Consider the following 27,285-nt stretch of genomic DNA (forward strand, 5'->3'; position numbering starts at 1 on the left):
AGAGCCTGGGTCACCCCTGCAAGGGGCCCAGCAGCACCAGTGCCACCTGCACTTGCTCCTGCCCTGGGACGTGGTGGGGGCAGAGTTGCCTGTTTGGGGTGGGTGGTGAGAATGTCTGTCTGGGAGAGCATCACAGGCAGAATGGGAGCTTCAGGCAAAGCTTATTGAAGATGCCCTCCCATTGAGTCACAGGGTGCAGAAACGACTCCCTTGCATACTAAACTCCTCCTCAGAGAGGAATCTGGGTACAGATCAAGTCTTACCCCAGACTTTGTCAACTGTTTAGGTCTAAAGGATTATATAGGTGGAATTGGTACAACTTAGTCCCCCAGGATTAAGGATGGTAAACCATATATATATATTTATAGAAATAAATGATTTATTATGATAATTAGACAAATATCTTTATTTAACTACACAGTATGGAAGCTACTATACTACTAGTATAGTATAATGCCACTATTTTGAAGCTATATTAAAGCCAGTAAAACCAATTGTGAAGTAGAGTCTGATGCTACCCACTCATAACAATGATTGGGGGCAAATTTTGCTCCGACTCAAGGAATAGCCTTGAGGTGTGTCCCCATTCCAGGGAGGAAACTCCACACACATCCCAAGCATGGGTACGTTCAAGGACGTTGTTGTTAAAAAGTGGGACTGGGCTTTCATAGTATAAAATTATTGTCTGGCAGCCAGATGTCTCAAGGCCAGTTGTGTCAGCTCAACAGCTTTAGCTATGTTATCAGCAGTATCACTTGTGGGTTCCTTTATTTGATGCTTTACCAATCCGACCACATCTTTACCTCACTACTGGGTTGTTTAGCTTTAGAATTGATGAGTCACCATCATTTCAGCCTTGTTCAACACCAAAAGCAGCATGACATCCCCTTCTCCATTCACCACTGGTAGCTTTGCAAATAGGGCATTGTTCAAGTTGGTTTACACCCAGTCTGGCCAGAGTATCCCCATACAGAAAGGTGGCAGGGGTGCCCCTCTCTCTGTCCAAGGGATATAGCAGGGGTCATGCCCATCTATCTATCCAAGGAGATCTGTGCGTCTGGGGACATGAGAGGAAAGGCCAACCAGGCTGTGGCAGCCTTCAAATGCTGCACTGGCAGAGACAGAAGGAAAAGGAAGCACGGTGCCCAGCCCGGGCCAGAAGGGGACACGATTCAGTCAAGGGGCCCAGCCCTGGGGCTCCACTGCTCCCCACAGAGGCCTCTTCAGGAGGAATGCTCTCTCCTCTGCTTCCTGCAAGGCACGGTAAGGCCAGGAGCCAAGGAAGGAGCAGGTTGCACCTGCTGCCACATCAGAGTGGGCAGGCAGAGAGGCACATCTTGCTCCCTTTGGCAAAACTCCACAAGAGCCTGCAGCGATTGGGACTGGCCCCCTCTCTGCATCCCCAGCCCTCCAGCCAAGCCCCAGAAGAAAAACGGAAGCAGCAAGGGCTCCCTCTTCTGGCCTGGTCCTCTGGCAAAGACGACAGTAAAGAAGAACAGAGACAGCCAGACAAATTTATTAAGAACTTCAAGTGATTTATCCCCTTCAGTGTGCTCCACTGCCTGCCCCCGGTGCCAGCAGGGAGGGGGGCCATGGTACCAGACCAGGACCTGCTGCTTGGGCTCAGATTGTCACCGTCCAGGGAGCCGGGTCTCCCCTGGGGATTGGATCTGCCACAGGCCCTCCTGGGGCAGAGCCACTCAGTCTGTGCAGTGTCACCCAACCACAACCACCAAACCCACGTGCCTGCGTGCACCAGCCTAACATCCTCACACACACACACACACACACCTTTTATTCCTACAGGCCAGATCCCCACCTTACCCAACCCTCTGACTGCACAAGAGGAGTCCTGTGCCACTGGGCAAGGGACCAGCCCCAGTTTGGAATGGCTGGTGAGTTTGCAGGCTTATCAGAGCCCTGAGCAATGGGGAAGGCGAGGCACAGGCTCCAGCAGCAACTCCTTACCCCACATATCCCCCACACCTCTGGTCCCCCCCTCTTGGTGCTCAGCATCAGTGACTGGAAGCCCCTGAAGGTCAAGGGCATGTAGTGGAGGTAGGGAAGGAAAAGAGCAACGGGAGTACTAGCACAGAGGGGGAGGGAAGGGTCCCTGCCTGCCATCTGAGGACCATCCCCAGCCCCTGCTGCACCCGGTGCCCTGCCCAGTGCCACCAGGCTCACAGGTGGATGGGGACCTGGCAGGGCGGTGCGGGTGCAGGTGCCCAGCCAGCCCGGCGCTCCAGGGCCAGCTGCATGCTCCAGATGCTGAGGGGCCGCATGTAGGCCAGCGAGCGATACACCTTCTTCTCCCGGTAGGCCTCCGGCGTCTGGAAAGCCATGCCCAGCCGTTCCCACACCGTCCGGTAGCAGCCCTCCGCCGTACGGAAGCCTTCCTCCACCAGCCCCTGCGGCACAGGGAAGACGACCATCAGCAGCTTCACACAGCGCAAGGGGACGGCACACGCGCCCAGGGGTGCGCTGGCAGCGTCCCCACTCACCTCCTGGATCATGGTGGCAGCCAGGGCGTACACCACGCCGATCCACACCTCGTTGGACTGGACGCTGGAGGTGTCGGGCACCCCGTCGGGTCTCATGCCATTCACCGCCCCCATGGTGCCCCCTGCAAAGCCCAGCACGTTCTTCTCAAAGATGGTCCTGAGCGCGCTGACAACGTGACTCTTGGGGAAAACCTGAGTGGACAGAGATGGGGAGGGGGCAGCCTTGGGCTCAGTGCTCAAGCAGACCCCTCAGCCTGGCTCTCCAGAGAGCAGGATTCAATTTCCTTGGAGGAAAAGGTCAACACTGCTCACTGGGTCAATTGACACAAATTCCAACCTCACAAAAATAACCGCAGGAAGTGAAATCTCCTCTTTCCCTGAAAACAACAGAACAAATCCCAAAACTGCTCAAGACAGAGATGTTGAATTTTATTCTACCTTCCTCTGGAGCAGGCTAACAGCTCATCCAACCAGTGCATCTCCAAAACCAGCTTCTCACCCACAGGCAAGGCCAAATGCCCTGCCATCTCCTGGGACTTTGCTTTGGGGACCTGGACACCTACACCACCCTCATTTCCTTTATGGGCATCACTTGCAAGATAGCAAAGATCCAGGCAGCTCATCAACACAGCCCAGGGACTTGCCAGAGCCTGCTTGCCACTCTGGTGACACCAAAGCCAAGGGAAGCAGAGGCTGTGATGACACCAGGCAGGAGCTTGCCAGGGGAGGCTGGACACTTCAACCAGACACCTTGGCAGGTTCAAGGGAAAATCAGCAAATCCCTCTCAGCTCTGCTAAAGCCAAGCATCCACACAGCCATTCTTCCTCAGTCTGCCTCTGCAGAGAAGCCCACGGGCTGCTCTGGGGATCACCAAAGGGCTGGTGTGAAGCAGCCATCTCTGGCACAAGCTTTTGGGGCACAGTTTCCTCAGGACCGGGTCACAGGCTTCTCTTACATTTCATTACTGACTTGTGCACGCAGCAAGGACATGCTAATGAGGTTACAAACAGGAGTGCTGCCAGCCAGGCAAGGGATCAAAATACATGGAAAAGCACCTTGATGCTCATAGGAACAGAGGAGACAAGTTCATCAGTCCCACCTCCAGTGAGCTCAAAGCTCACCAGAGGGCAGGGAAGAGTGCCACCTTCAGCAACACAAGTCCAAGGCTAGGAAAGGCAAGGGACAGTCTGGAGTGCACCACTTTCACTGTTTCCTCCCCAGCGGGTATTACTGCAGGTCTGGGCCAGATCCTGCCTGGAGCCCCAGGCACAGCCCCAGTCCCACACTGGGATAAACACAGCAGGGCCTGACCCCAGGCCCATTTTGTATTAAAGCCCACAGTCTTCAGCACAAACTCCCAAGTCAAGCCCTCTGAGATCTCCCCTCTGATTTACCAACATGTGGGAACAAGCTCAGTCACTCTGCACCTGCACTTAGTTAATGGGAATCCAAAGGGAAGATGGACCTTGCCTAAGTGCTTTGAAAGAGACAATATTGTGTTTCTCCACGTGGAAAACCACTTGGAATGGTCTGCATGGTAGCGTGTGATGTTCTCTCGTGGCTGAGCACAGCCACCACCTGATGCCAGTGTGAATGTGTGGGATTGGGGCACTGGTTTAGGATGATCCTGGGAATTCCAGCTAACTAAAGAAAAACACCAGGTCCTGTTTACAAGAGAATATGAATAAAAGGGGAACGCTGAAAAGGATGGGTGGACAAGTCCCAAAATGGGACTCTGTGTGTGTGCAGCTCCATTTTTCTTTCAGTGCCCATACAACAGATGAGGAAGTGGTTCATCACCCTCCCACACACAAAGTCACTCCTTCCTTCAGTCAGCACACTTGTCTACCTGTCCATCATCACCAGAAACCTTTGGTCTGACAACTGCCCATGAGGCATAAAGAATCCATACAATGGCTCTCCAGTGCTCAGCTCTCTTCCAGATACTGCAGCACCAGCTCTTCCCACCCACCACACCTGAGGAATCTGCAGTCAATTCCTCTCTTGCAACTGAAGAGCAACAGACTGGAGGGACCCAAATAAGCCATAGTTCTCTCAGGTACGGATTTTGGATTATTTAGGGCGGCAAATAACGTGGAAAGTTCCATATACTTTTTCTCCTGTTTTTAAGCAAATAGCACCTTGCCAAGAGCAAATCCCAGTGGGACCTTCCTCCAAGTGTGCCATAGCTCACTATGGTTACACAACCCTGCTGCACAGCCTCTCCACAGGCAGATTTTGGTTTAAGGTGGATTGCACCATGTCCATCCAACAGCCTCCACCACTGCTGTGGGCAAACAAGCTAGTGGCCCTGCTCCAGCCCCTAATATGTTATCTCCACCACGTGCCAGTCCTGCTGCTGTTCCCCTCCTGCCACAGGTTCCATCTCACCCCAACCATACCAGGCTGCCCCTTCTCATACCTCAAACTCCCCTTGGTCCAGGCCACAAGCCCCGAGAAACCACTGCCCAGCACACTGGTCTGACATGATGCTGCTGGAGGTGTGACTTCCACTGCTGTCATAGTTGTAGTATTTTCCTGGAAAAGGTGGGAAACATTAAAATCAATACCTGAGGATACTGGCTATCCCTACATTCCTTCCGGTGTGGCAGAAACACAGCAGCTTTTTCCACAGGGCTCTTCTCCTTCCTTTCCCACATCATCATACCCATTCTGTTCCCTCTCCAGTACCTACTCCTTCCCTTCCACTCGGAGGGGCAGCATGTCCCTTCCTTCCACCATTCCCTACAAAGGCTCCGTGATCCAAGGAGAAGCCATTGCCCTCCCAAAGAATACATGGTCAGCTGAGTGTGGTTCCCCACCAGCGAGCACCCACCATTCCAGAGCATCCTCTCAAATGCCTCCTTGCCCTTGCTCAGGATGGCCATGTATTTCTGCTGGATCTCAGCATCCCCGAGCACCTCGGCCATCTTGCACATCATGCAGACAGCAGCCAGCCACAGCCCGCCACAGTAGGCACTGCCAGAGCCAAGGGAGAGAAGGATCAGCAATGTGGGACACCCCGTGGGCTGCACAGAGCTCCCACAACAAATGGGGACCAAAGGCCCAGCTCTGAGCTCCCTCCCCTACCCACAGTCCCCATCTCCAACCCCTCCTCACCCCTCTTGCTCACCTGGCTCCATGTACCACCCACGCATCGTACGTCTGGTCAGCAAAGCCTCCGTTTTCAATGAGCCCATCATTGTCCGTGTCAAACTTCAGCTCTGACTCCATCACAGTCTGTGGGAGAGGCGGGAGATGGTCGTGCCTCGGGAGCATCCATCCCCTCGGGAAGTCGCTTGGCTCCCAAGGGAAGCGGGAAAGGATTGATGCCCCATGGTCTGATCTCCTCCCAGTACCTGGCAGACTGGCCACATGTCCCGCAAGTACAGGGAGTCATGTGTCAGGTAGTAGTCACGGTACACCTGCAGCACAAACTTCAGGTTGAGGTCCTTCCAGTCGGCCGTGTCGTGCATCAGGTAGGCATTGACACGCTGCCACGGCTCGTCACCTAAGCACAGACAGAACGGATGCAGCAGGGCAGCACACAACAAACATCCCCTCTCCCACCCAGGAGCAAGGTCCCAAAGGCACTGGGATCAAACAGCACTGAAATAATGTGTTCTACCCTGTGCCGTTTCCAGTAAGAAAAGCCTTCCTACTACTGCTATCCCTCTTGTACAAGCTCCATGCAGCACAGCTTTCATCACCATCCCAAAACATCCACCATTTCATTCCCAGAAAACAGAGAATCATAGAATCATTTAAGCTGGAAAAGATTTCTAAGATCGAGTCCCACCATTAGCCCAGCACTGCAAAGTCCACCACTGAACAATGGCTTTAAGTGCCACATCTACACATCTTTTAAACAGCTTCGGGGATGATAAACCCACCACTTCCCTGGGCAGCTGGTTCCAATGCTTGACAACAACAAACAGTGTATTCCATGAACCATACCCCTTTCCCACAGCTTGGGACTTAACTACCCTAAGGAAATGGTACAAGCAGCCTTGCACCCCCCTCTGCCTCCCAGCAGACCCCTCACCTGGGTCCCCAATGTCATGTGGCACCACGTTCTTCAGCTTCACCTGGGCTGTCTGACCACACATCAGGTACTGACGGAGCTGGACATCCTCATTCACCACTGTGACAGCTGCACAGGACACAGAGCAAGGCACGTCAGAAGGGCAGCAGGAACTGCAGCAGAAAGGTCCAAGCACAGCTATGGGCAGAGCCACCACCACCAGCACACCAGGCTGTCTTTTGGGGCTCTGGCTGCAAGATCACAGCCCTCTGCAAAGGGCTGAGGGCACACCAGGCTGCTCCAAGGCACCATTCAGCAGGAGACATGTAACTGTCAACACCCCCTTAAGAAAGAACCCCCTTAAGAAGGAACCCCAGTGAGCTCAGCCCTCCCACAGCCCAGCAAAAGGCTCTGTTCCAACACTGCTCAGGCCACCACTGAGCAGCCCCCAAGGCCAGCCAAAGCACCAGGGTCTGCAAACAGCCAAATGTGTCTCCTCTGCAAGGGGCACAGACAGAGCTGGCAAAACCAGGGGCTCTCCCACGACAGACAGAGCCACCTGTGCACCCTCAGCTCGGCAAGAAGGCATCCAGTGTTGGGCACAGAGATGCTGAGGCAGCAACACTGGGGGTCTGCAAGTCCTGGGCACAGCAGAGGAGCTGGAGAGGGATGCCGGTTTGATGGCACAGGTCTCTATGGCAGGAGCTGTCCCAAATCCTCCATCTCTTCCCCAGCTGAAGACCCCAGCAGGCCCCAAGGCAGGGTCTCCTGGCTCCCTCACCAATGTCATACTGCAGGCTGATCTGCAGCTTGGGCCACAGCATGATGAGAGCAAAGGAGGCGTAGAAGTGAACGTCGTAGGTGTTGTACATCCGGTACTCCTGGCCTGGAAACACAGGGGATGTGGTGAGGGACAGCAGACCTGCCTCAAGGAGGGCAAAAGAAGGGTAGGTCCTCCCTCACACATGGCCCATCAGGGTGGGCTCTTTCCCAGCAAAGGCAGAGACTCCTGTTACAAGCAGGTTTTGTTCTCTCCACAGAGCACCAGCGGTCTGGGGAAGACCTCATGCCGTATCCTACAGGGCTGCAAGGGGTTTTCCTGGGAACAGAGCTGCTCCCTACCCATTGTGGTGTGAAAAGCATTCCCATGGCAGGTTAAAAACATCTGGTAACAGTAGCAGGGAGGGGTTGACTTGGGACCATCCATCACATCCCTGCAAGTTACCTTCCAAATAAGCAAACCTTCCGTATTCCCGCAGGAAAGGGAAGAGGTGGGACAGGCCAGTCCCTGCAGGCCCCTGCAGGTCCTCAGCACAGCAATCTGGGGGCACCTCCATCCAGATGGTCCCCCCATCCGTCAGGAAGTACAGCTCATTGAAGAGGGCTGACTTGTACCAGGAAGGCAGCTGGCTGTGGGAATGAGGGAAACTCAGCCACAGTGGACGAGGTGGGGATGCTCCCACTCCATCCAGTTCCAGGAGTCCACCGTGAAGGGGCTCTCATCCACCCTACCTGTTCTCCAGGATGGGATTCTGCCACGCTTCAATCTTCCTCTCCCACTCCTCATAGTGTGTCAGGGCGTGATGTGACAGGGCAGGAGCAGCATCACCTCCACTGCCAAAAAACCGGGTGTACCGCCTGCCAAGAGGGGGTTTGGTGAGCACACCGTGGGCTCCAGCTGGGAAAGCCACCCGGAAACGAGAGAGGGGCTTGAATATAGGGAACACCAGAGTAACTCAACTGCTAGTGCAGGGTCATTGAGGAGCAGGGGTTGGGCAGAGGGTCCCCTTTTTGAGCTGGCAGGGCCACAGATGCAGGGAATGGGTGGCACAAGTCTCCCCACATGGAACACAAGCCCAGAGGCAGCGATCAGGGGACTCCAGGGACATGAGCCAAACCCCACTGGAGAAAACCCACCCACCTGAAGTGCAGCTTCTCCTTGGAGCCAAAGTGAACACATGGCATATCCCAAGCCAGGGCCAATTCCAGTGTCCTGTGTCCCCGGGCAGGCACTCTGCAGCTGGCACACACCGCTGCTGCCGTCACCTCCCCCTTCTCCGTCAGGCTGCTTTGACCTGACCGGAAAAATGATCGTATTTGTAAGAGACCAAGGAAGTCCTGTGAAGGGGTAAAGGAAGATCACAAACACCCCAGAGGGGATTGAGACCCTTTGGGCATAGCACAGCCCTGCTGCAACCTGCAAGTTACAGCCCCAGGGTTTTAAGGATGACTATTGCTGCAGGAAAAGATCCATTCCATGGGCAGAGTCCTCAGTCAAAGCAGAGGAACAAATCAGGCAGGAAAAGCCACCAGGCATGAGTGGAAGGCACAGAAGTCCCATGACTTTGTGCTGCTCAGAGACACTGACTTTCTAGTGACAGTCATTGTTTCCAGATTTTTGTAGGGTGTTTGAGCCATGCTGGTATTTAAGAAAAGCCCTGAGGCAGCTGCATAATTATATGCTGGTTGTGACATGTGTACAAGGTAAACTCATTAGAGCAACCATTGTAACATAAGCACAGATCCTGACTATGATAATATCTGGCATTCATGAAGGAAAACCACATCCCAATAGCCTGAAGAGCTCTGAATGCATCCAGGAAGGAAGCTTATTTCTCCAGAAATATTCACACAAACATTTACATAATGTAAGGTTCAAGAAATATTGCAAAGACCCAATGTCAGCATCACTAGTTTGTCAGCATCATCCTTGCTTAAAAGCTGACAGAGACATTAGGCAAATGGTCACTTTTCATGGCAAGAGGAGGTGAGCAGCAAGGGCTGGGACCTCGCCTGAAGAACCCTGCTTCCAGGCTCCTCCCAAGGGAGGGAGCAGACAGCTGAAGGATGATGCAGAGTTATCGAGGGAATACCGGAGACCTTTGGGGAACTGGTACAGTAACAAGCAGACAGCAAGTGATGGCAGCACCAAATGCCAAGGGCTGCTAAACATCTGCTGGAAGCAATCTGATGGGACACAGCTCACTCATCTGGCAACAGGGACTGAGGGAAGGTGGCTGGGCAGCACCCTGGCTACCCAGCACAAACCCCAGCTCAGTGGGTAACCCCACACAGACTAAAGAGATACTGGCACCTGGAACTAATAATGCCAGGAACAGCCCCACAGTGGTGTGAACACCACTCTTTTAGAGAAGCACACAAGGACAAGCATCAGAAAGGTTGGATACAGCCTAAAGTTGGGAAGCAGCCACAGCATCCCACAGAGCTTTTAGCAATGGCACCAAGGCGGCTGGAGGAAGGGAATTCTGCCTTGGCTCAGGTACCCTGTGCCCCACAACCAGGGGTCACCCATTGCCCCTGCTCCCCTTTCTCGTGTCCCATGGAGGGTGGAGGGACTCACCGGTGGGTGAATCCAGCCTGCCATCCTGCAGGAGGTCCTGCCACACCTCTCTACCCAATCCCGTGGGATTGAATGCCGTCAGGTGGGTGACTCCCGTGCCAGCCTGGAGAAGGGAAGAGAATCCTCAGGGGCTGGTACTTTGGAGGGGCAGACGCAGGCTCTCCACCCCCAACAACAACACTGGTACATCACACTCACTCCCTGCTTGTTGTGCTCCAAGTGCAACTCCAAATTTACTCACCCAGTGCCCTGCAACCTTCACCCACAGCTTCTCTCCTGCCCACAGGGAGGTCATGTCCCCACCCCTAAAGTCAGGCAGCACTGAGTACTGCTGCTGACCCCAACCCACTGACACACCCATCAACTATCAGCTGCCTGGAACCAGCCCCACCCCCCAGTAGGAGCCACAACACCAGGGTCAGTCCTTTACCTTCTCCCGGGCAGAGATGGCGAGAGTGAAGGGGTTCACACTCGTGCAGTGGTGCAGCAGGACTCCAGCAACTCGCTCGCCATCCTTCTCCAAGGCAAAGGGCTCGTTCCAGTGCCCTCCACTCCTGTCCTCCTTCGTTCCCATGCCGTTCTGCAGGCTGAACATGATGGACACCTCCACGTCCTCATCCCTCCCGTTCTCCACCTCCCAAATGAACACTCCCACTGGCAGGCTGGAGTCCTGGCAGAGACAGAGAATGCCGTGTACACGGCTGGTGCTCCACCATTGGCTGCTGGAGGATGATTTCTCTCACTGCAGGGGAAACCACGCAGGACACAGGGGGATCAAGAGCACCAGGAACAACTCAGTCTTGAAGTCTGTTGCCAAGCTGAGGAGGACCAGCAGGAGCAGAGGAATTTATGGGGCAGGTAATACAGAATTCAGAAGAGGAGCCCTGGGCTAGCAAACACCACACCCAGTAAGAGGGAGATGGAAAGAGGCATTTAAGCTCAGCTGAGTGTCTCATCCCTCAGCTGCCTGGCAGGTTGATACAGGCTCACGTGCTTCCCTGGGGTAAGAGGAAGGTCAGATGTGTCAGCAGCACAGCCTGCCACCCTCATCTGGGGCTGGGAGCCAGCACGAGCAGTGTGAGGGAGCGCTGAGCCATTCCTTGCTGCCATCCTGAGCTCCTGCATTGCTGCAGGGGTTCCCCCTGCCTGGGACCATTGCTGAGCAGAGACATGGGGAAACGTTGGGAAAGCCCAGCTAATAAACAGCTCTTCCCTTTGGGATGTCATCACCTCCTTACCTTATAGTCATGGGGGATGACGGGAGAGACCTGTCGGCAAGTGAGCACCACCTTCTGCCCCGGGAGCTCATAGACCATCCAGGCCCGGGGGTACAGGGCATGGTAAAAGGCATAGTGGCCACAGTAGCCCCAGTTCCAGCTCTGCAGAGTGCTGGGTCTCTCCACAGACAAGACCTGCTGGTAAATCGTCTGCCCCTTGCAACGCAGGCACACGGTGAACTGAGGAGGAGAGGAACATATGTAGGGAATGAAACGAGCCTAATGACACATGTTCCAATGGCCCAGGCTGCTGCAGTGCCACTGACTCCCCCTGCATACTCTGCTGCACCTACCTGGTTGGCGATGACTGTTTCATAGTTATAAATGCCAGGATTCAGCTGCCAGCGGCAGAACTCGCCCCGCCAGCCACGGGTGATGGTGCCTCCCCCGATCCCGCCCAGCGGACACCCTGGCAAAGACATCAGAAATTAGCACCCCCATTCCTCCCCATGGTGGGATCTGGCTCAAGGACCCTCCCCAAGCAGCTCCACAGGGGGGGCCACTCAGCACTGCCCACACCACACAGGCTCATTACCTAACTCATTCCCTCAAGCACCCATGTGAATCTCTGCCCACCCAGCACACTGGGTATTGCACCCCCCCAAGCTGTGCCCAGACTGGAAGCTGACCGTAGATCTGCTGCAGAGGGACAGCACACAAGAGGTCAATGAAGGCAGATTTCTTCTCTATGCGAGTCTTCTTGACCCACCACCTGAAGTATCTGCAAGGGAAAGAGAGGTATGAAAGAAGAAAGCAGGCACCACCATCCCTTCAGTGTCACTGGGCGGGATGTGACTAGCACAGGTTGAGCTTTCCCTCTTTGTAGAGATGTACAACAGGAATGTGTGTCCCAGGGCGCAAGGGCTGACAGCCCCTGCCATCCATCTGGAGCGCACATCGGTCAGCAGGCATGAGCAGGCAGAGCTCGTGCTGCTCAGGGCTGACTGCGTAGACCCAGTGTCAAAACAGAGCACTCTGATACCCAAGTGCAGGGCTCCCAGCTCATGCAGGACCGGAGGCTTTTCCAGACATCCATGGAGAAGTGGGAATGCACATAAGGACCACCACCACCACCTCCATGTCTGGTACAGAACATCCAGCTAAGGAAGGTCTGGGAGTGGAGGTACATGCCCAGAGAAGCCATACACTGCTCCAGGGACACAAGCCTTGCTCTTCCACCTCCACATCCCCATTGCCACACACAGTCCTGCCACATCCCAGTGCCACATCCTCAGGGGCAGGTGGCACAGGGCAGCCTGGACCTGGAGGGGGTGATGGTTGCAGTCTGCAGCTGGCAGGATCGTGGGGACTCACCTCTGCCCGCACGCCTGCTGCATAGCCCTGCACTGCCCATCAGATAATTTCTCACCCAAAGGTCTGGGAATAGAGACACCCAAACAGGGGCACACCTGCAGCTGGGTGTGCCAGCACCACTCCAGGCAAGAGCAGCAGGGCTGGGCTCCGAGTTGGCGCTTGTAAAGGACTGGCTTTGCTAATAAACCGCCCCGAGTTAAACCTTCCATATGGAGGCAATTAGCATACGGAAACCAGCTACTAGACCAGAAGCTGCTGAACTTTGCCTACTAAACAAGACCCAACCAGTAGCTCCATGCCCTCAGGTGCCAGGTGGGCAGCAGGGGCAATCTCCTTGAGCTACCTGCAGGCACCCATGCCATCCGTACTGCCAAGGAGAAAACCACCTCAGCTGGGAGAACACAGTCTGTCCTGCTCCAATGGCTTGCAGGATGCAGGTGGCAGGCAATGGGCAAGCACTAATCCTCCAGGACATGTATACCCAGAAGCAAGGGGAAGAGGCTCTTCTATGACACACTAATTCTATACTTCCCCTACAGAAACAACCCACGCTCGACCTTCTGGCTGTGTGGTCACTAGACGTTCATCTTTATTCACCAACATTTAAAGGTCCCCAAATCCCTCTCAGGGTGAGATTTTCTGGGTTGCAGTCTCCCAGGACCTGACTGCTGCGTGCTCTCCATTCCTACAGACCCACCCTCACGTTTGATTGACTATGGACATTTCGCTCACAGAGGTCCATGGCATCATGAGAACCAGCCTGTCCTGCACGACCGCCCTGAACCAGGGCCTGCCGATATCTTCCAGCTACATCTGCTGCAACTGCTCTTCTCCAGCTGAGACAGCCGCGGCCTTACCCTGCCAGGTGAGGTTTTGGCAGTGCTCTCTCAGTCTCTCAAGGAAATGATTATTATTCTTTTTCAACCCAGCGTCAGGGGACCAACCCAGCTGCTTCCCTAGCAGGTTTCTGGAGACAGGAAATAAGGTGCCCAGGCAGAGTGGCTGCAGCACAGCCTAGTGGAGCGTTACGACTCCTTGGAAAGGAGGTGGCAGACAGATTTCAAAAAGCAGTTTTTCCAGGAGCACACAGCAGGAAAGGTTTGGGATTTACAGCCAATGCCAGAGTCCTTTGCCACCTCTTTTCCTGCCAGCTTCTCCCAGAATCACACAAGACAAGAGGAGGTGGTCAATGCCCAATTGCTGGCTATTAATAGCTCTGCCAGGACTGCAGAATAACTGGGAGAAAGCCTTTGTGCTCTGCAGCCCCAAAAGCCCTGTTGGGGCTGGAGGGCATTTCTTTCCCTTCAAATTGGCAGTGGAATTAAAACCTGTCTGAACATTACTCAGCTGATCTAGATTTATGTCATGACCCTCTCTCACGACGCACCAGCCCACCTCTGCAGAAATCTGCCTGCACCTCTTCTGCCTTGCCAGCCCCAGCCTGCACAACCCTTTCTTTCCATACGTGTACATCCCGCTCAGAGCTACACCAATGAGCCCTGATTAACAAAAAGTTCTGCCCCAAGGCTGTCAACACCCCCAGCCAGGCCACCTGCATGACAGGCTGGTGGTGCAGAAGAGGACACCCATCATCAGGTTTAATTTGACACGACACATCAGCCCAGGATGTGGTGGCTCCTCTGGAGGTTTGGACTTCCTGAGCCAAAGATGTGCAGCAACCCCAAGGCGCTCCCAGCCATCTAGGCAGCTACCAGCACCTGCACCAGGTGATTTTGCACTTGATGCACCAAGCCATGCCAGGTTTTGAGAGAATTACTGGCACTGGTGCCACTCGTCATGGGTCATTCAGGAGAGCACATGCCAACCCGCAGGGCTCCAGAGGTTCAGATCCACACACCATTCCGCAGGAGTGAGGTCCAGGCTCCTCTCGCAGCACCAGCACCCAAGTTTCTATGAGCTGGATGCTTCTGGCAGGCAGACATCAAAGTGCCCACCAATGCCCGGAGCACACAGCCTCCCAGACGTCCCCACATCCCTGAACTGGCTGCCCTTTGCCAGGCAACAACGCTGCCCTCAAGTTTTAATTCAAACCCACACAGGTATTTCTCGCCACCTCGGCACTTCCTCTCCTCTTGTCAAGGCTGCAAGGAAGCTTTGCCCTTGCAAAAGTACTTTAAGATGACAACCAAACTACCTCCTAAATTTGCACAGGGGAAGAGGTAGTATTTTGAGTTTCAGCTCCTTGTTTTTAAAACCTTTCCTAGGACTGATAGAAGCCAATTCCACTCTCAGACCCCTGTGGGAACATGCCAGGAGTGGCCTCCCCAGGATCACTTCTCCCTGCTCACCCCACCAGAACTTCATGCTTTCCCACATGCTCAGCTCATCCCAACCTGCCGTGGCAGCTTTCATTTATCTCCAGTGTCTGACCCACACTCTCCCTTCCCTTGATGCCCAAGGTCGCGCCAGAGTGTCTCAGGTCAGACAGGCGTGCTGTGCACCCCGAAGCAATCCAATATCTGCCCTCTCATTAGGCTTTGCAGGAACCAGCTTGGCAAGCAGCAGCCTCTAAGGACACCGGCAGAAAATGGAGGCAGGAGATATAAATCCAGCACAAGGAAATAAAGCGACGATGCCGTCACTTGTGCCGGCGTTCAGCTTGATGGGAGCACAAACACCGCCAGCGTTCGGACACCGGCTTTAAAGGTTAAAACAACACCCTCGCCTTCCACGAGTGTTCTCGTTACTTCCAGCTCTCCCCGACGAAAAGCCGGGAGAAGTGCCCCGTTCCCGAACCTGCCACAGCTCACAGCATTCCAAACCCCTCCCAGTCAGCCCCGGTTTGACCTCCCGCCGCCGAGCACCGGGGACGATGCCGGGTAAGATGCGGCAGCGATCCCTGGGGGCGGGAGATTCCCATCCTCAAGCGATGGGAATCCTCAAGCCTCCAGCCCTCCCAGGTCCCCGAGTTTTGGGGAGCCCGGGTGCTGCTCCTCTAGCACCAGTGCTCCCAGTGCCGGCGGCTCCGGGTGCGAGCAGGGCGGCTCCCGCCAGCCTGGGGCCTTCCGTGATCCGCCGGACTCTGCCCTCCGAGCACCGGGACACCGCCTGTGCCTCCCCGGGGCGAGCCGGCCGTGGCACCGAGGGGCTCCAGCGCGGCGCGGTGCCGTGTCCCCCCGGGACCACCCCCCTTTCCTCCCTCCGCGGTGTGCTCCCGGTGCCCTCCATCCCCCGCCGTACCGTAAGCCGAGGCCGACGTGCCGCAGGAGGTCTCGGAGCGACACGTCCCCGGCGCCGTAGGGCTGCCGCGGCTCCTCGAAGCGGTGCGCCAGGCAGACGCGCCAGCCGTCCGCCGCCACGCCGCGGCCCCGCGCCGCCCCCTCGTACCGCCGCATCAGCGGCCCCTCCGCCTCCGCTGCCGTCGCCTCCGCCGCCATCGCCGCCCCCCGCCCCGCGCGCGCCCTCTTCTTCACCGCCCCGCCCCGCCCCGCCCGCGCCCCCGGGGCACGGCGGAAACACGGGCCCGCCCCGCCGCCGGCACCCGGGGGCGCCCGGCCAAACGCAGCCGAGCGCCGCCCGAGCGTCCCCGAGCAGGGTCCGAGCGCTGCCGAGGGTTCCCGAGCAGGGTCCGAGCGCCGCCCGAGAGTCCCCGAGCTGAGACCGAGCGTTCCCGAGCGCTGCCCGAGGGTTCCCGAGCGCCACCCGAGCCTTCCCGAGCCCTTCTCGAGCGTTGCCGAGCGCCACCCGAGAGCTGCCGAGCGTCGCCCGAGTGTTCCCAAGCGGTGCCCGAGGGTTCCCGAGCGAGGCCCGAGGATTCCCGAGCGTTCACGAGGGTTCCCGAGCGCGGCCCGAGCATTCCCGAGCGTCGCCCGAGAGTTCCCGAGCGCTGCCGATCCCCGCCGACCGGCTGAGGGTAGCCGGGCCGGAGCGGCGCTGGGCGGCGAGTGGGGCCTGTGCGGGCGGTGAGTGGCCCCCGGGGCGGGAGCTGCGCGGACCTTGCGGCGCTGTGTGCCTGATCGCTCGGGTGGTCCTTCCCGTGTGCGTGTTTGCGGTCGGGGCCGGCCCCGAGACCCGCGGGTTGGGGGTGTCAGGGCTGTCCCTCCTCACCCTCGCGGCGTGTCCAGACCACTGTTAGCTGTGAGGGCCGGGGGGATGGGGTGTATGTGTGTGTAAGGCCAGGGCTGTGCGGGTTTCCCCCGCTCACCTCCGGGCTGTGTGTGTGTGTGTGTGCATCTGTTGGTGTTTGTGTCCCTATTCCCCCTCAGTTACAGCGCCCAGCCCTCCCTCCGTGTCGCTGCAACAGGTCAAGTGGGAATGACTTTAAACTAAAAGAGGGGAGGTTTAGATTGAATATTAGGAAAAAATTCTTACCGTGAGGGTGGTGAGGCACTGGCACAGGTTGCCCAGGGAACCTGTGGATGCCCCATCCCTGGCAGTGTTCAAGGCCAGGCTGGATGGGGCCCTGAGCAACCTGGTCTAGTGGAGGTGTCCCTGCCCGTGGCAGGGGGGTTGAAACGAAATGCAACTTTAAAGTCCCTTCCAACCCAGACCATTCTGTGATTCTGTGATTCCATGTCCACTGTTGTTCTTTTTTTTGGCAGGTGTGCACCAGGGCTGTCCAAGCCATGATCGAGGTGTTGGCCAAGCTGAGCCGTGGGCCTGTGTTCCTGGCAGGGGAGGTGCTGGAGTGTGTGATCACTTTCACCAACCCGTTGTCGGCCTCTTCGACCTCCGCCAGCAGGTACAGGGCCTATGTTAGTCTGTGCATGCAGCCTCCAAATGTTGGAACTGCCTGGGTCCCTAACCCAGCCTCTCTCCCTCCGGAGCAGCACTCATGGCTGAGGTGTGGGGCAATGGTGCCAGCTCAGCCCACTGTGACTTCCCTGCCCGATGCACTCCCTTAAGGGGGCTTTGTGCTATCGCTGTTTCAGGGATGAAGCTGAAGTAAATTCTTCTGGTCTCCTGCCCCCAGGAAGGAGGCAAGGAAAGAAGTATGCAGGTAGAGATTCTCTGCCCCTCAGGTGAGCCCTCAATGACAGGGTTACTGACGGAAGATGAAGCCAAACTGGCTGTCAAAGCAGGATATCTGGTTACACCAGGGTGACAGTCCCTCAGAGCAACATCCAGGCAGCGTCATTATTTCCTGTGCTTCTGGAAGGAGCTCTCTCTACCCAGCAGTGCTGCAGGGATCAGTGTGATCCCTGCCTCCAGAGATGGCAGGCACAGGAGTGAGCACTGTCAAGGGTCAGAAAGAGGCACCTTCTCTGACAGCAGTTCCTATGGCCCAGCCTTTGATTGAGTGCTGCATCTCCCCTTATCATCACTGTCCCTAAAATCAGTGTTGAGGAAATGTAAGAAGATGGGAGCTTCCCATATTGGCTCACAGGGGGTGACTCTGTGTCACAAGTAATCACCCAGAGCCTCCATGTCCGCTGAGTGTGTGGCCTTGTCTGATTCTTCAGGGGGTGGAGAGTGCTTTCTCATCTCTAGACCTTCCTGGGAAGTGTCTGTTTCCAGCCCTGTCATGTTCAGCATCTTTTCATCACCGGGATGAGATTCACACATGTTTGCTTTGGTGGGCCCACTCCCAGTGCTTGCAGTCTCAGCAGCAGAGCAATCTCTTGTATTACCACTGTGGGGCTTCTATGTTTATTGCCTTCCTTAACTTTTCATCTTTTCTTCCTGCTTCCTCTTGCCTGCTGAATTCAGCTTTCAAATTCAGCTGTGGCACAAGTATCCAGCTTCTGAGCTTCCATCGGTGTTCTGTCCTGTGCAAGGACTGAGTCATTCTTCCTGCTTCTAAAACGTGTGGGACTGCAAGGGTACCAGCTGGAATGGTTTTGTAGGTTTGCAGTTTACCAAGGCTTCATTTGGGGACTTGAAGTGTGTGGTGCTCTGTAGAAGACTGCCTCTTGGAAAAAGTTCTTAAAATCAAACAAACAAACAAACAAATAATCAATCTGACGAGACCTGACCAAGTGATGCAAGTGGTGACAGCAAATAGGTTGGTGGTTTGGAAATTGAAGCTGTGGGTTGCATAAAGGCAGGAGCCAAATTAAACCACGGCGACTGCACAGCAGGCAGATGGACCTGTCAGGGACTGGAAGGTTTTGGAGCTGACAGGTGGAGGGATGGAGAGGCACACATTTGGAGCGCAGGGACAGAACTGAAGGAATAGTAGGAGGTAAATTGATTGTGGAGTATGAGGTATACAAGAAACAAAGCTCTTCTGCCCAGAGCCTGTGTGGACTACTGGAGCTATGAGGAAGGTGAGGCAGGAGGGAAGTGACCTCAGCACCAGTGCAGGATCCTTCTGTGCCTCACCAGCTGGACAAGCCAGGTCTGCTGGCAGGAAGGGGCATGCAAATTTTGGTTGGATGTCTGGTTAGAAAAAAATGAAAACAATCCAGTGGCGTATTGTTGGGCAACACTGAAAAAGAAAGAAAAAATATTCAAAAGGTGGTGTTTGAAGGCACTGTAAGCTTATATAAAATTAGTAACATTGCCTCAAGCAAGAGCAGTTCTCTTTTTCCATTACTTTACAGAAAAAAAAAAAAAGCCCTGATGGAAGAGCCGTGCTGGTATTTTTAGAGAATGCAAAGTTACAACTGTAGGATTAGAAGCAACTGGGTAGAGTAACCAAAGTGTGTTTGAGCAAAGGCAGCCAGCACATACAAAAGATCAAATAGTGCATCCTTAGTCAGCTGACACGCCTTTTCCCTTGGTTCATCTAGACCTTTAACTGCTCTGATGTGTCACACCAAGAGACACCCATGTGCCGCAAAAAATCCCTCTGCCACCTAAGGCGCTGGTGTCAGTGCTTACTAATCAGATCATGATGTTAGAAAACACCACAGGAATCATACTGTGGCTAAACTGTAGAAATAAAAACTACTGAAATAAAACTGGATGAGTGATTTGGAAACTGAAAGGTCTCAGTAATGCCATGGGAAATGCCTTGTGGAGTGGCTGAGGACGTAAGCAGAGTCCAAAACATGAGACTGTTTTTCGTGCTGGATGCGTGGCCCTACATTCATTCCTGTGGCTGTTCAGAGAGGGGACAAAATGACACCTTTGCCTCCCCTGTAGCTGTCAGCAAACCCCTTGCATCAGGAGGGGAAAATAGGTCCTTGTGAAAGACCCAGAAGCATCCTGCTCTGGTCTGACACAACCAGCAGCTGATGTTGACGGGGATGGGAGCTGATGTTGTGGGGAGGGAGGGAGGAAGCATGTCTGTGCCCTGCCTGCCCCAAGGAGTATTGAGCTTGGGGCAGCTGGGAGCTGTGGGCAGGGGCAGTTGAACCCAGCTTGCAGGTATTTGTTGCTTTTGAATTTGCCCACCTCCCTGATGATTGTGTTAATGGAGTGCTGCACTGCATGTCTCCTCTGGCTTGGGATTTAGGTTGTCATGGCTAAAAGTCCTCTGCCAGCCCAGGCCCATGTGCAGCAGCTCAAGGTGTCCTCCCCAGAGTGCAGTGAGTGGCCAGTCCCAAACTCTGGGTGATGAGAAAGATGAGTAAGGCTTTAGACCAGATCTTGGAACACTTGACCTCAGCATGTTTTCTGGAAGATCCCTGTGAGGTTCTACACCTTGTCTCTTGGCCCCAGGGAAGGGGACAGGGGCTGCTGACCTGTGCTGCTTGCTGTCTTCTGCCTTGTTTGCACAGCAGGTTCTTGGGGCAGGGTTGTTTCCTTGTGCTGTGTCAGTGCTGTGCCCGTGGTGTAGTGGCTAAGACTGGCCACAGAGCCAGGCCTTGTGAGAAACTGCAGTCAGCAGCTGGGGTGGAAGTGGCTTTGGGTCAGCACCACACCTTGAGCTTGCTCACAAGGCTTGTTTGCAGAGGAGCTGTGAGAGTGGCTTCAGTGACAGTGTAGCAAGGCCTTCTTTCTTCCATACGGCCAGTCCTGCCTGGAGCTGAGCAGAAAGAGCTGCTCTCCTCCCAGTTCCTGCTTGCTGTAATCCAGGTTTAAAGTGTAGACACAAGTGTTGCTCTTTGCTTTCAGTGAGATGCTGGCATGGGCCAGCGCCCAGATCCACTGCCAGTTCCACGCCAGCGAGAACCGGGTGGCGCTCCCTCCCTCGGATGGCAGCAAGCATGACGTGCAGGCAGAGAACGAGACCGTCTTCGTCCCCAACAGAGGTGAGTGCTACTTCTGTCACCCCAGATAGGGACAGAGAGCACAGCAAGCAGGAGTCAAGTAGACCCTCATGTGTGTTATGAGGGCAGCATGCAAAGAAGTGAGTGGGAAGTCCGTGTTGCTTTCCTTGTGTCATTCCCTGGTGGTGGTTGTTGTGGGACCTTGTTATACTGGGATCAAAGTGGCACTAGCTTGGAATGAAACATGACAGTTGTCTGCCCAGCTGTTCTCGTAGTGTCTCATGATATGACCGGGACATGAGATGTTCCCTCAGCCCTCTTCTGCCTGTTCCTCCCCATGAGGATAAAGCTTGACTGACCTGGACACAGCCCAAGTCTGGGCAGCATTCACATGTTTCTTCTCTTCCAGGAGAGCGGGGTCAGTGTATCCTGTCCACCCCACCAAAGATTCTCTTCTGTGACTTGCGACTGGATCCTGGAGAGTCAAAGTCCTGTGAGTCTTGTCTTCTCTTACCCTACTCACAGAGCTCACCTCCAGGGAGCTCTGCTTTCAAAACTAGCTTTGCAATCCCAAGTGCTGCAAGTGTGAGACCCTGGTGCTTGTGGAAGATGAGATGCTTTGATGGGAGCGTGAGTGCTCAGGAGCTGCTGCATCATCCAGAGTGTGTTCTCCACTGCATTATGGCTGCACACCTGCAGCATGTCCACCAGTCCTACCCCTGGCCCACGGCCTTTGCTGCAGGTCCCATGTGTAGCTGCAAGGAATAAAACGTTTGAAATACCTAGTTGCAGCTGAAGGAACAGTTACACACACCTCTGTGTGTAATTCTTGAAATTTAGTCTGGTGTCCTCCAAAGGTTTGTGCTTCCTCTTCACATTGTGGCTGTCCTGGAGATCGCAGCCTTCTGTGTGTTCTAGTTTTCCTGCTGTAAAATCTCTGCTCAGAGCTCTCCATGTCTGAGTAGACAGCTGTGAAAATACAAGTATGTGCTGTTGTCTGTCAGTCGGTGGCTGTGTGACCCAGCCTGTCAAGCTGTGTCGGATCTCCTTTGCGTTCCAGTGGCCTGTGATGTAGCAGCAGTGATGTTGGGCCTTACAGGCTGTGTGTGGAGAGCTCCATCAGGTTGTCCCAGGGATCTGCTGGGAACAGTTGATGGAGGCCTCTCAAATTGCAGAGCACAGGGAGTGGACAGGCAGTGCCTGTGGTGGAGGGGGCTCTGCTGCAGCATTGAGCTCTGCAGGGGTGAGAGTGTAGCTGCAGATGAGACCAAGGAGCCGCAGTGTTGTGACATGCTGGTTTTGGAGCTGATATCTCCTGCCTTCCTCATCTTGGAGGGGCCTGACTGGAGGGAAAGGTGGACAGGGTAAAACCGGGCTGGCTTGGCTAGCTGGTTAGTAGGGTGGGGCAGTGTCGTCTGGGGCTGTGCCACTAAGCTGCAGAGCCTGTCATCTGAGGATGTTTGGTTATTCACTTATTATCCTACAGCATGATACTGGGGAAAGGAGCTGGCCATGCCAGCAGGGAGGAGGAGGAGTCAGGAATCTCAGCTGGCCTGGGGCTCACCTGGATTCTCCTGTGCTCCTTGCTGCTTGGAGGTGTGGGTCTGGAGCATCCCTTCACTGGGAGCAGGGGGATGTTCCTTTTCCTGGAACATCTCAGGCAGGCTGGGCAGTCTCTGGGAGAGCAGATCAGTGACAACAACCCGAGCTCCAGGTGGCTGAGATGGATTGAGGGGATTTCCTTGTGCGCTGGCTTTGCAGGCAGAAGCTGTTCAGCCCCCAGCTAAGCTGGGGATTGTCTGTCCTTCGCTCTGATGCTGTGATGTGCGTCCTCTCTGCCTCTGGGTGACACCAGCACAAACAGCCTACATCTTCCTGGCGCTTGGATGCAACCCCTCAGGAAGGACACAAACTTCTATACTTCGAGGTTTCTTGTTACAGCCTTTCCCATTGGTTGTGTGAAGCACCTGTCCGTTTCATGCCTCATGTGTGGTGTCACTGTGTGTGGCAGTGGCTTTTTAGCACTGAAATCCTTGTATCACAGCCCTGGTCTCATTCTCTGCCAGGCTGCTCACACCGATCCCATCAGCCAGTGGTGCTGCTGCTCTCACGCGAGACTGCAGCTGGCACGGCTGCACCTCATTCCTGGGGGCTCCTGCCAGCTCCGTGGAGGGAGAGTTAAAGCCGTGTGGGTGTGTATCTTAATTCTTCATTTCCTGTTTTTCAGAAGTTTTGAGTTTTGCTACGCAGTTTGGAAAGGGAAAGAAAAACCAACAGAAAACCCAAGAAATCTTAATTCTGCTTCAGCAATGTACTGTGTTATTAAAGTGCAACCAGAGCTGGCACATACATCTGAGGTTGTGTCAGGGTTGTCTCTTGATAAAAGGCCTTGTTTTCAGTTGCTGACCAACTTATTCCCCAATATCTCAGTGTTGTTATGGTGCCTGTATGTTGAAGTTCATTGACTCATCTCCCAGCCCTTTGACACTCTGCCCAGGCCAAGCTCTTTAAATTTGTCACCATGAAACATTTTCTCAAGTCCTCAGGTCATTTCTGTGGCTGTTTTTGCCTCCTCTCCAGTTTTGTAACACCTTTAAATATTTGGTAGATCATAGAGAGGGGAGGAAATGGAAGCGGCCTGGACACGGGCCTGGAGCCCAGCCAGAGGGCACAGCGGGTGGGTGAGGAAGGCATCCATAGTGCCAGGAATGTGCTTCCTTCTGGGATATGCAAGAAAGCTGGGACTTCTGAGTCTTGGCATTCCTGTGCTGGGTAGCAAACTGCCCATCCTTCTTCAACAGCGGTGGTCTCTGCTCAGATTATCCTCACTGGGCAAGAAGGTCTTTGTGAGCACTCTTGTTAAGTCTGGTACAGCAGTTTGCTTCTGTGGAAATACCTGATTTTCCTCCCTGTCAGGACACTTCTCTGCTTTATCTGCACCCTGGTCAGGGAAGACGGGCTTGTGCTTTAAGGTGTGACATCCTGTGGACACTACGCACTAGCACAGGCCTTTTTCTTCCTTCCAGTCCTGTTATTTTAAATCTAGGAGTTATATTTAAAATGTAACCCTAACTTTTAATCTAAGCCCCAGTATTCAGGATGTGCCAGACTTGGGGAAGGAGCTGTGGTTTCAGAGCAGGATGCTGCCCTTCCTCTGGCAGGGTGTATCTGCGTTACGGTGGGCAAGCCAGAGAGGTGGAGACTTTCCACAGTTCACTGTTTGTGCCTTTCTTGTTAGTAGAGCATGTGGTTTGGGAAAGCTGCAGAAGTGTTCGCACTGCGTCAAGAGAATTGGGGTTTGTGTGGTGGCCAAGGGGCTCTGAGAGGGCTGAGTGTGGTGTAAGCCAGGCTCCAGCATCTCAGAGGCCTCAGAGTCAGAGGCTTCGTGGTCTAAGTCATCAGTCTGTCAAGGGGGACATGCCACAGGTTGTTTGTTGCGAAGGTCTCAGTGTTGTTTCTTGACCATTTAGACCTGGCACTTCAGAGAAAAATACAGGAAGAAACTAGCTTTTGTTGCCGAGTTTGGGGTTTGTGTAAAGCAAATACCAAAAGAGGCATGAGGTATTGATCAGCACCCGCGTGGGGCAGAGCCTGGAGGAGACTGCAGCGCGTGACTGCGCTGTGAGAGTGACGGGTGAAGGAGTGCACAGAGGCAAATTTGGGTTGAACTCGTGACTCTCATGTGTTTGTGTTCCTGGATTTTACGTCTTTCACATTCTTTTGAGGCAGTTTGTGTGTGTGGTTGTATGTGCTGGAAGCAACATCTGGATGATGGTGCGTGTGATGCGAGGAACAGTGCGCCTGGTGCAGGGGAGCTGGGGATGTGCTTGGACTGCTGTGCAGCGGAAAGCACCAGGCACTGTCCCTAGCTCAGCACTGCTGCTGGTCCCAACCCTTGGAACTTCTCTGCACCCCTTGCAGATTCGTACTGTGAGACACTGCCTGTGGACGGCCCTCCCTCTTTCCGGGGACAGTCTGTGAAGTACGTGTACAAACTGACCATCGGCTGCCAGCGCGTCAACTCCCCCATCAAGCTCCTGCGCGTGCCCTTCCGTGTCCTCGTGCTGCACGGTGAGGCCACGCACTGCCCTCCCTGCACAACAGGCCAGGCTGCACCCTGCCCCGCTGACACTCTCACCTTCTCCCCAGGGCTCAAGGATTACCAGTTCCCACAGGATGAGGCCGTTGCGCCCTCAAACCCCTTCCTGGAAGAGGAGGAGAGCTTGAAGAAAGACTCTCGCCTGGCCGACCTGGCCACAGAACTGCTCATGGTGGCCACCTCCCGACGCAGCCTGCGTAGGTCATATTCCCTGCTCCAGCTTGCTGTCCTTCCTAACCTGGGCATGGAGCACAAAGCCAGCTGCAAAAATCTCTCACTAACAAAACAAAGCTCCAACTGGGGCTGTGAGCAGCTCCATCAGGGCCTGCTTGGGTCAGGGCCTCCCAACCAGTCTCAGACTCTTCCTGCTTCAACCAGAGAGACCCTCTGGCCAGCATATCGCAGCCAGTGTGTGGTTTTCTCTTGTTCACTGCAGGCATTTCCCGAAAGGAACACCACCTCCAGTGACTGCCCTTCACACCCAAGCAGCAGGCACGGGGTCATGTCATTAACCCAGGGCACTGCATGGAGCAGAGCCTTATCCTGACACAACTCCTACCACCCTCTTCTTGCTCCACAGACCTGTATAACATCAGCAACACTCGTGGGAAGGTGGGAACGTTCTGCATCTTTAAGACCGTTTATAAGATCGGAGAGGATGTCATTGGGACCTTCAACTTCTCTGAAGGGGACATCCCATGTCTGCAGGTCATTGTTGGCTCTTGGGTCACTGGGGAGAGGCAGGGGTTTATGGTGGGGGAGAGTCAGAAGAGATTGAGATGGCACTGGGCTGCTGGGGGTTTCTACTGAGGGTTTCTAGTGAGACCCAGTTGGGGTCTCCTTGGAGTGTGAGCTGGGGAATGATCCAGTCCTGAGCTTTTTTGGGAAAGGGAGGCCATGGGCTTTACACAAGGGCTGTGTGACGTTGTGAGAACAAGCACCCTGCTGACTGTCCTGCAGTTCTCGGTGAGCCTGCAGACGGAGGAGAGCATCCAGGAGGAGTTCCAGCGCCGTCGGGGGCAGCCTGTCTCCTTCACCACGCACGCCCGCCATCAGGAGTCCTGCCTGCACACAGCCCAGAGCAGCTTCAACCTGCCCATCCCGCTCAGCTCAACCCCGGGATTCACCACCAACATCGGTATGTACCCACCAGGGAAGGGACCTGCAGAAGGACTGCAGTGTCCCCAGCCCTGCCTTGCTCAGCAGGGCTGTGTCCCATGGGAGGGAGCTCGTCTCTGTGAGTGGGATCATTTGCATTTCCCCTTGCCAGGACAGCCAGCACTGAGACAGCTGCTGTCCCTGTCCCTTGTGATGTTGTCTCCTGACCCCCCTCTTGCCCACAGTGTCCCTGAAGTGGAGGCTGCACTTCGAATTTGTGACCTCTGGGGAGTCGGCGGGGACTTGCTTGGTTCGTGGGAGCCAGTCAGAGGCTGTTACCTGGACTGGGGTAGAGCAGATGGAAGTGGACACTTTCAGCTGGGACTTGCCCATCAAAGTTCTTCCCACCAATCCCATCCTGGCTTCCTACGTATCTCAGTTCTCCAGCACTAACTCCATCACCATCTGAAGTAGGGAGAGCTGGTGGGCCTGCAGTGCTGCAAGTGTGTGCCACTGGTGGGAATAGCAGCATGGACTGTCACCAGCATGCCGTGGGGCATGCATCCCTGTGTCCCCTTGGCTTCAGCTGTGATGCCCAGGTGGGCACCAGGCAAGTCTGTCCCGTCTGTGGGTGGAGGATCACTGTTCTTGTTGCAGAGTCCTGTGCTGCAGCCCTCAGCTGAGAGCTGGACCCTTCCTGCCTGGGTGAAGATGCGAGTCCCAGCACTCACCAAAACAAAATCTGCCTCCCAGGGAACTGCTGACATGCCTTTACCCCATGTGGGGCTTCCAAGAGGGAAAGGCCCAGCCCTGAGAAGGGAGAGGGAAGGTCTTCCAGTGAAGCTTCGTACCACCCTTGGGTGAAAGCCATTCCCCTACAGAGAGACCGTACAAGCAAAGGTCTGGCATCCAGGTGAGGCACACTGCCCACCTGGGCTGGATGGGAGCCCACTCCCCTGTCCTGGCAGGCATCCTGCCTCTCAGAGAGGTGTCCCACACACACAGTCCAGTGCCATCCTCACCTGGAGGAGGCAGGTCCTGGCACGCCAGCCCTGCGCTGCCGACGGGTGCTGGTGACCTGGGTGCAACCCTGCTGCGGCTGCACAATAGTAGTGCAACTACAAAACTGAGCAGCACTGAGCCCCTGGGCTGTTGTCTGCCTGCATTCCTGGATGTAAAGGCATCCTGCTGGTCTCGGGATCCTTGGGGAGCTGTAGGGAATGCAGGTTGTGCATCCAGGAGCTGGGATGGAGATCTCCCTGCTCAACAGCAAGCTCCCCATTTCTACTAAACCTTCCAATGAACTTTCCTCTTTGCCTGGAAATAATAAACATCTGAATGTGCAAAACTCAGCCTTCCCAAGAGCCTTATTCCTGCATTGTTCCCAGTGGTGGACACATCCCACTCTGCGTGGCAGTCACAGGCTGGAGACCTCCTCTTTGTTCAGTATCTTTATTGCAAGAACAGAAACATCTACACAAGGCTCTGCACAACACAGCATGGCACCGGCTGGGGTGGGCTGCCAGGGTGGCTGGCTCCAGCCTGGCACA

The 27,285-nt window shown here is 54.9% G+C and overlaps 2 protein-coding genes and 1 long non-coding RNA gene across 3 annotated transcripts; 2 read left to right on the forward strand and 1 right to left on the reverse strand.

Moving 5' to 3' along the window:
* Positions 1-1,514: 1,514 nt before the first annotated feature.
* GBA2 (glucosylceramidase beta 2) lies at positions 1,515-15,914 on the reverse strand. Its single transcript, XM_051804422.1, has 17 exons — positions 15,680-15,914; positions 11,794-11,885; positions 11,458-11,573; positions 11,126-11,344; positions 10,318-10,557; positions 9,888-9,990; positions 8,448-8,601; positions 8,039-8,164; positions 7,752-7,936; positions 7,308-7,412; positions 6,548-6,655; positions 5,862-6,013; positions 5,636-5,742; positions 5,339-5,481; positions 4,925-5,040; positions 2,502-2,693; positions 1,515-2,408 (listed from the first exon to the last, which is right to left on the reverse strand). The coding sequence occupies exons 1-17, from the start codon at positions 15,874-15,876 to the stop codon at positions 2,181-2,183; spliced, it is 2,583 nt and encodes an 860-aa protein (XP_051660382.1). The 5' UTR covers positions 15,877-15,914; the 3' UTR covers positions 1,515-2,180.
* Positions 11,906-15,666, forward strand: LOC127478563 (uncharacterized). The gene is made up of 3 exons (XR_007907274.1): positions 11,906-13,107; positions 13,213-13,343; positions 14,974-15,666. It is a non-coding gene; the product is annotated as an uncharacterized LOC127478563 (long non-coding RNA).
* Positions 15,915-16,280: 366 nt separating the features above from the next.
* On the forward strand, positions 16,281-27,083 carry RGP1 (RGP1 homolog, RAB6A GEF complex partner 1). Its single transcript, XM_051804423.1, has 9 exons — positions 16,281-16,401; positions 17,041-17,180; positions 20,444-20,580; positions 20,948-21,031; positions 24,460-24,609; positions 24,688-24,834; positions 25,218-25,345; positions 25,598-25,775; positions 25,981-27,083. The coding sequence occupies exons 2-9, from the start codon at positions 17,065-17,067 to the stop codon at positions 26,202-26,204; spliced, it is 1,164 nt and encodes a 387-aa protein (XP_051660383.1). The 5' UTR covers positions 16,281-16,401; positions 17,041-17,064; the 3' UTR covers positions 26,205-27,083.
* Positions 27,084-27,285: the final 202 nt, after the last annotated feature.

This window comes from Manacus candei, unplaced genomic scaffold (genome assembly GCF_025592945.1).
Source record: "Manacus candei isolate 608988 ecotype Guabito, Panama unplaced genomic scaffold, ASM2559294v1 h1tg000061l, whole genome shotgun sequence".
Taxonomy (NCBI): Eukaryota; Metazoa; Chordata; class Aves; order Passeriformes; family Pipridae; genus Manacus; species Manacus candei.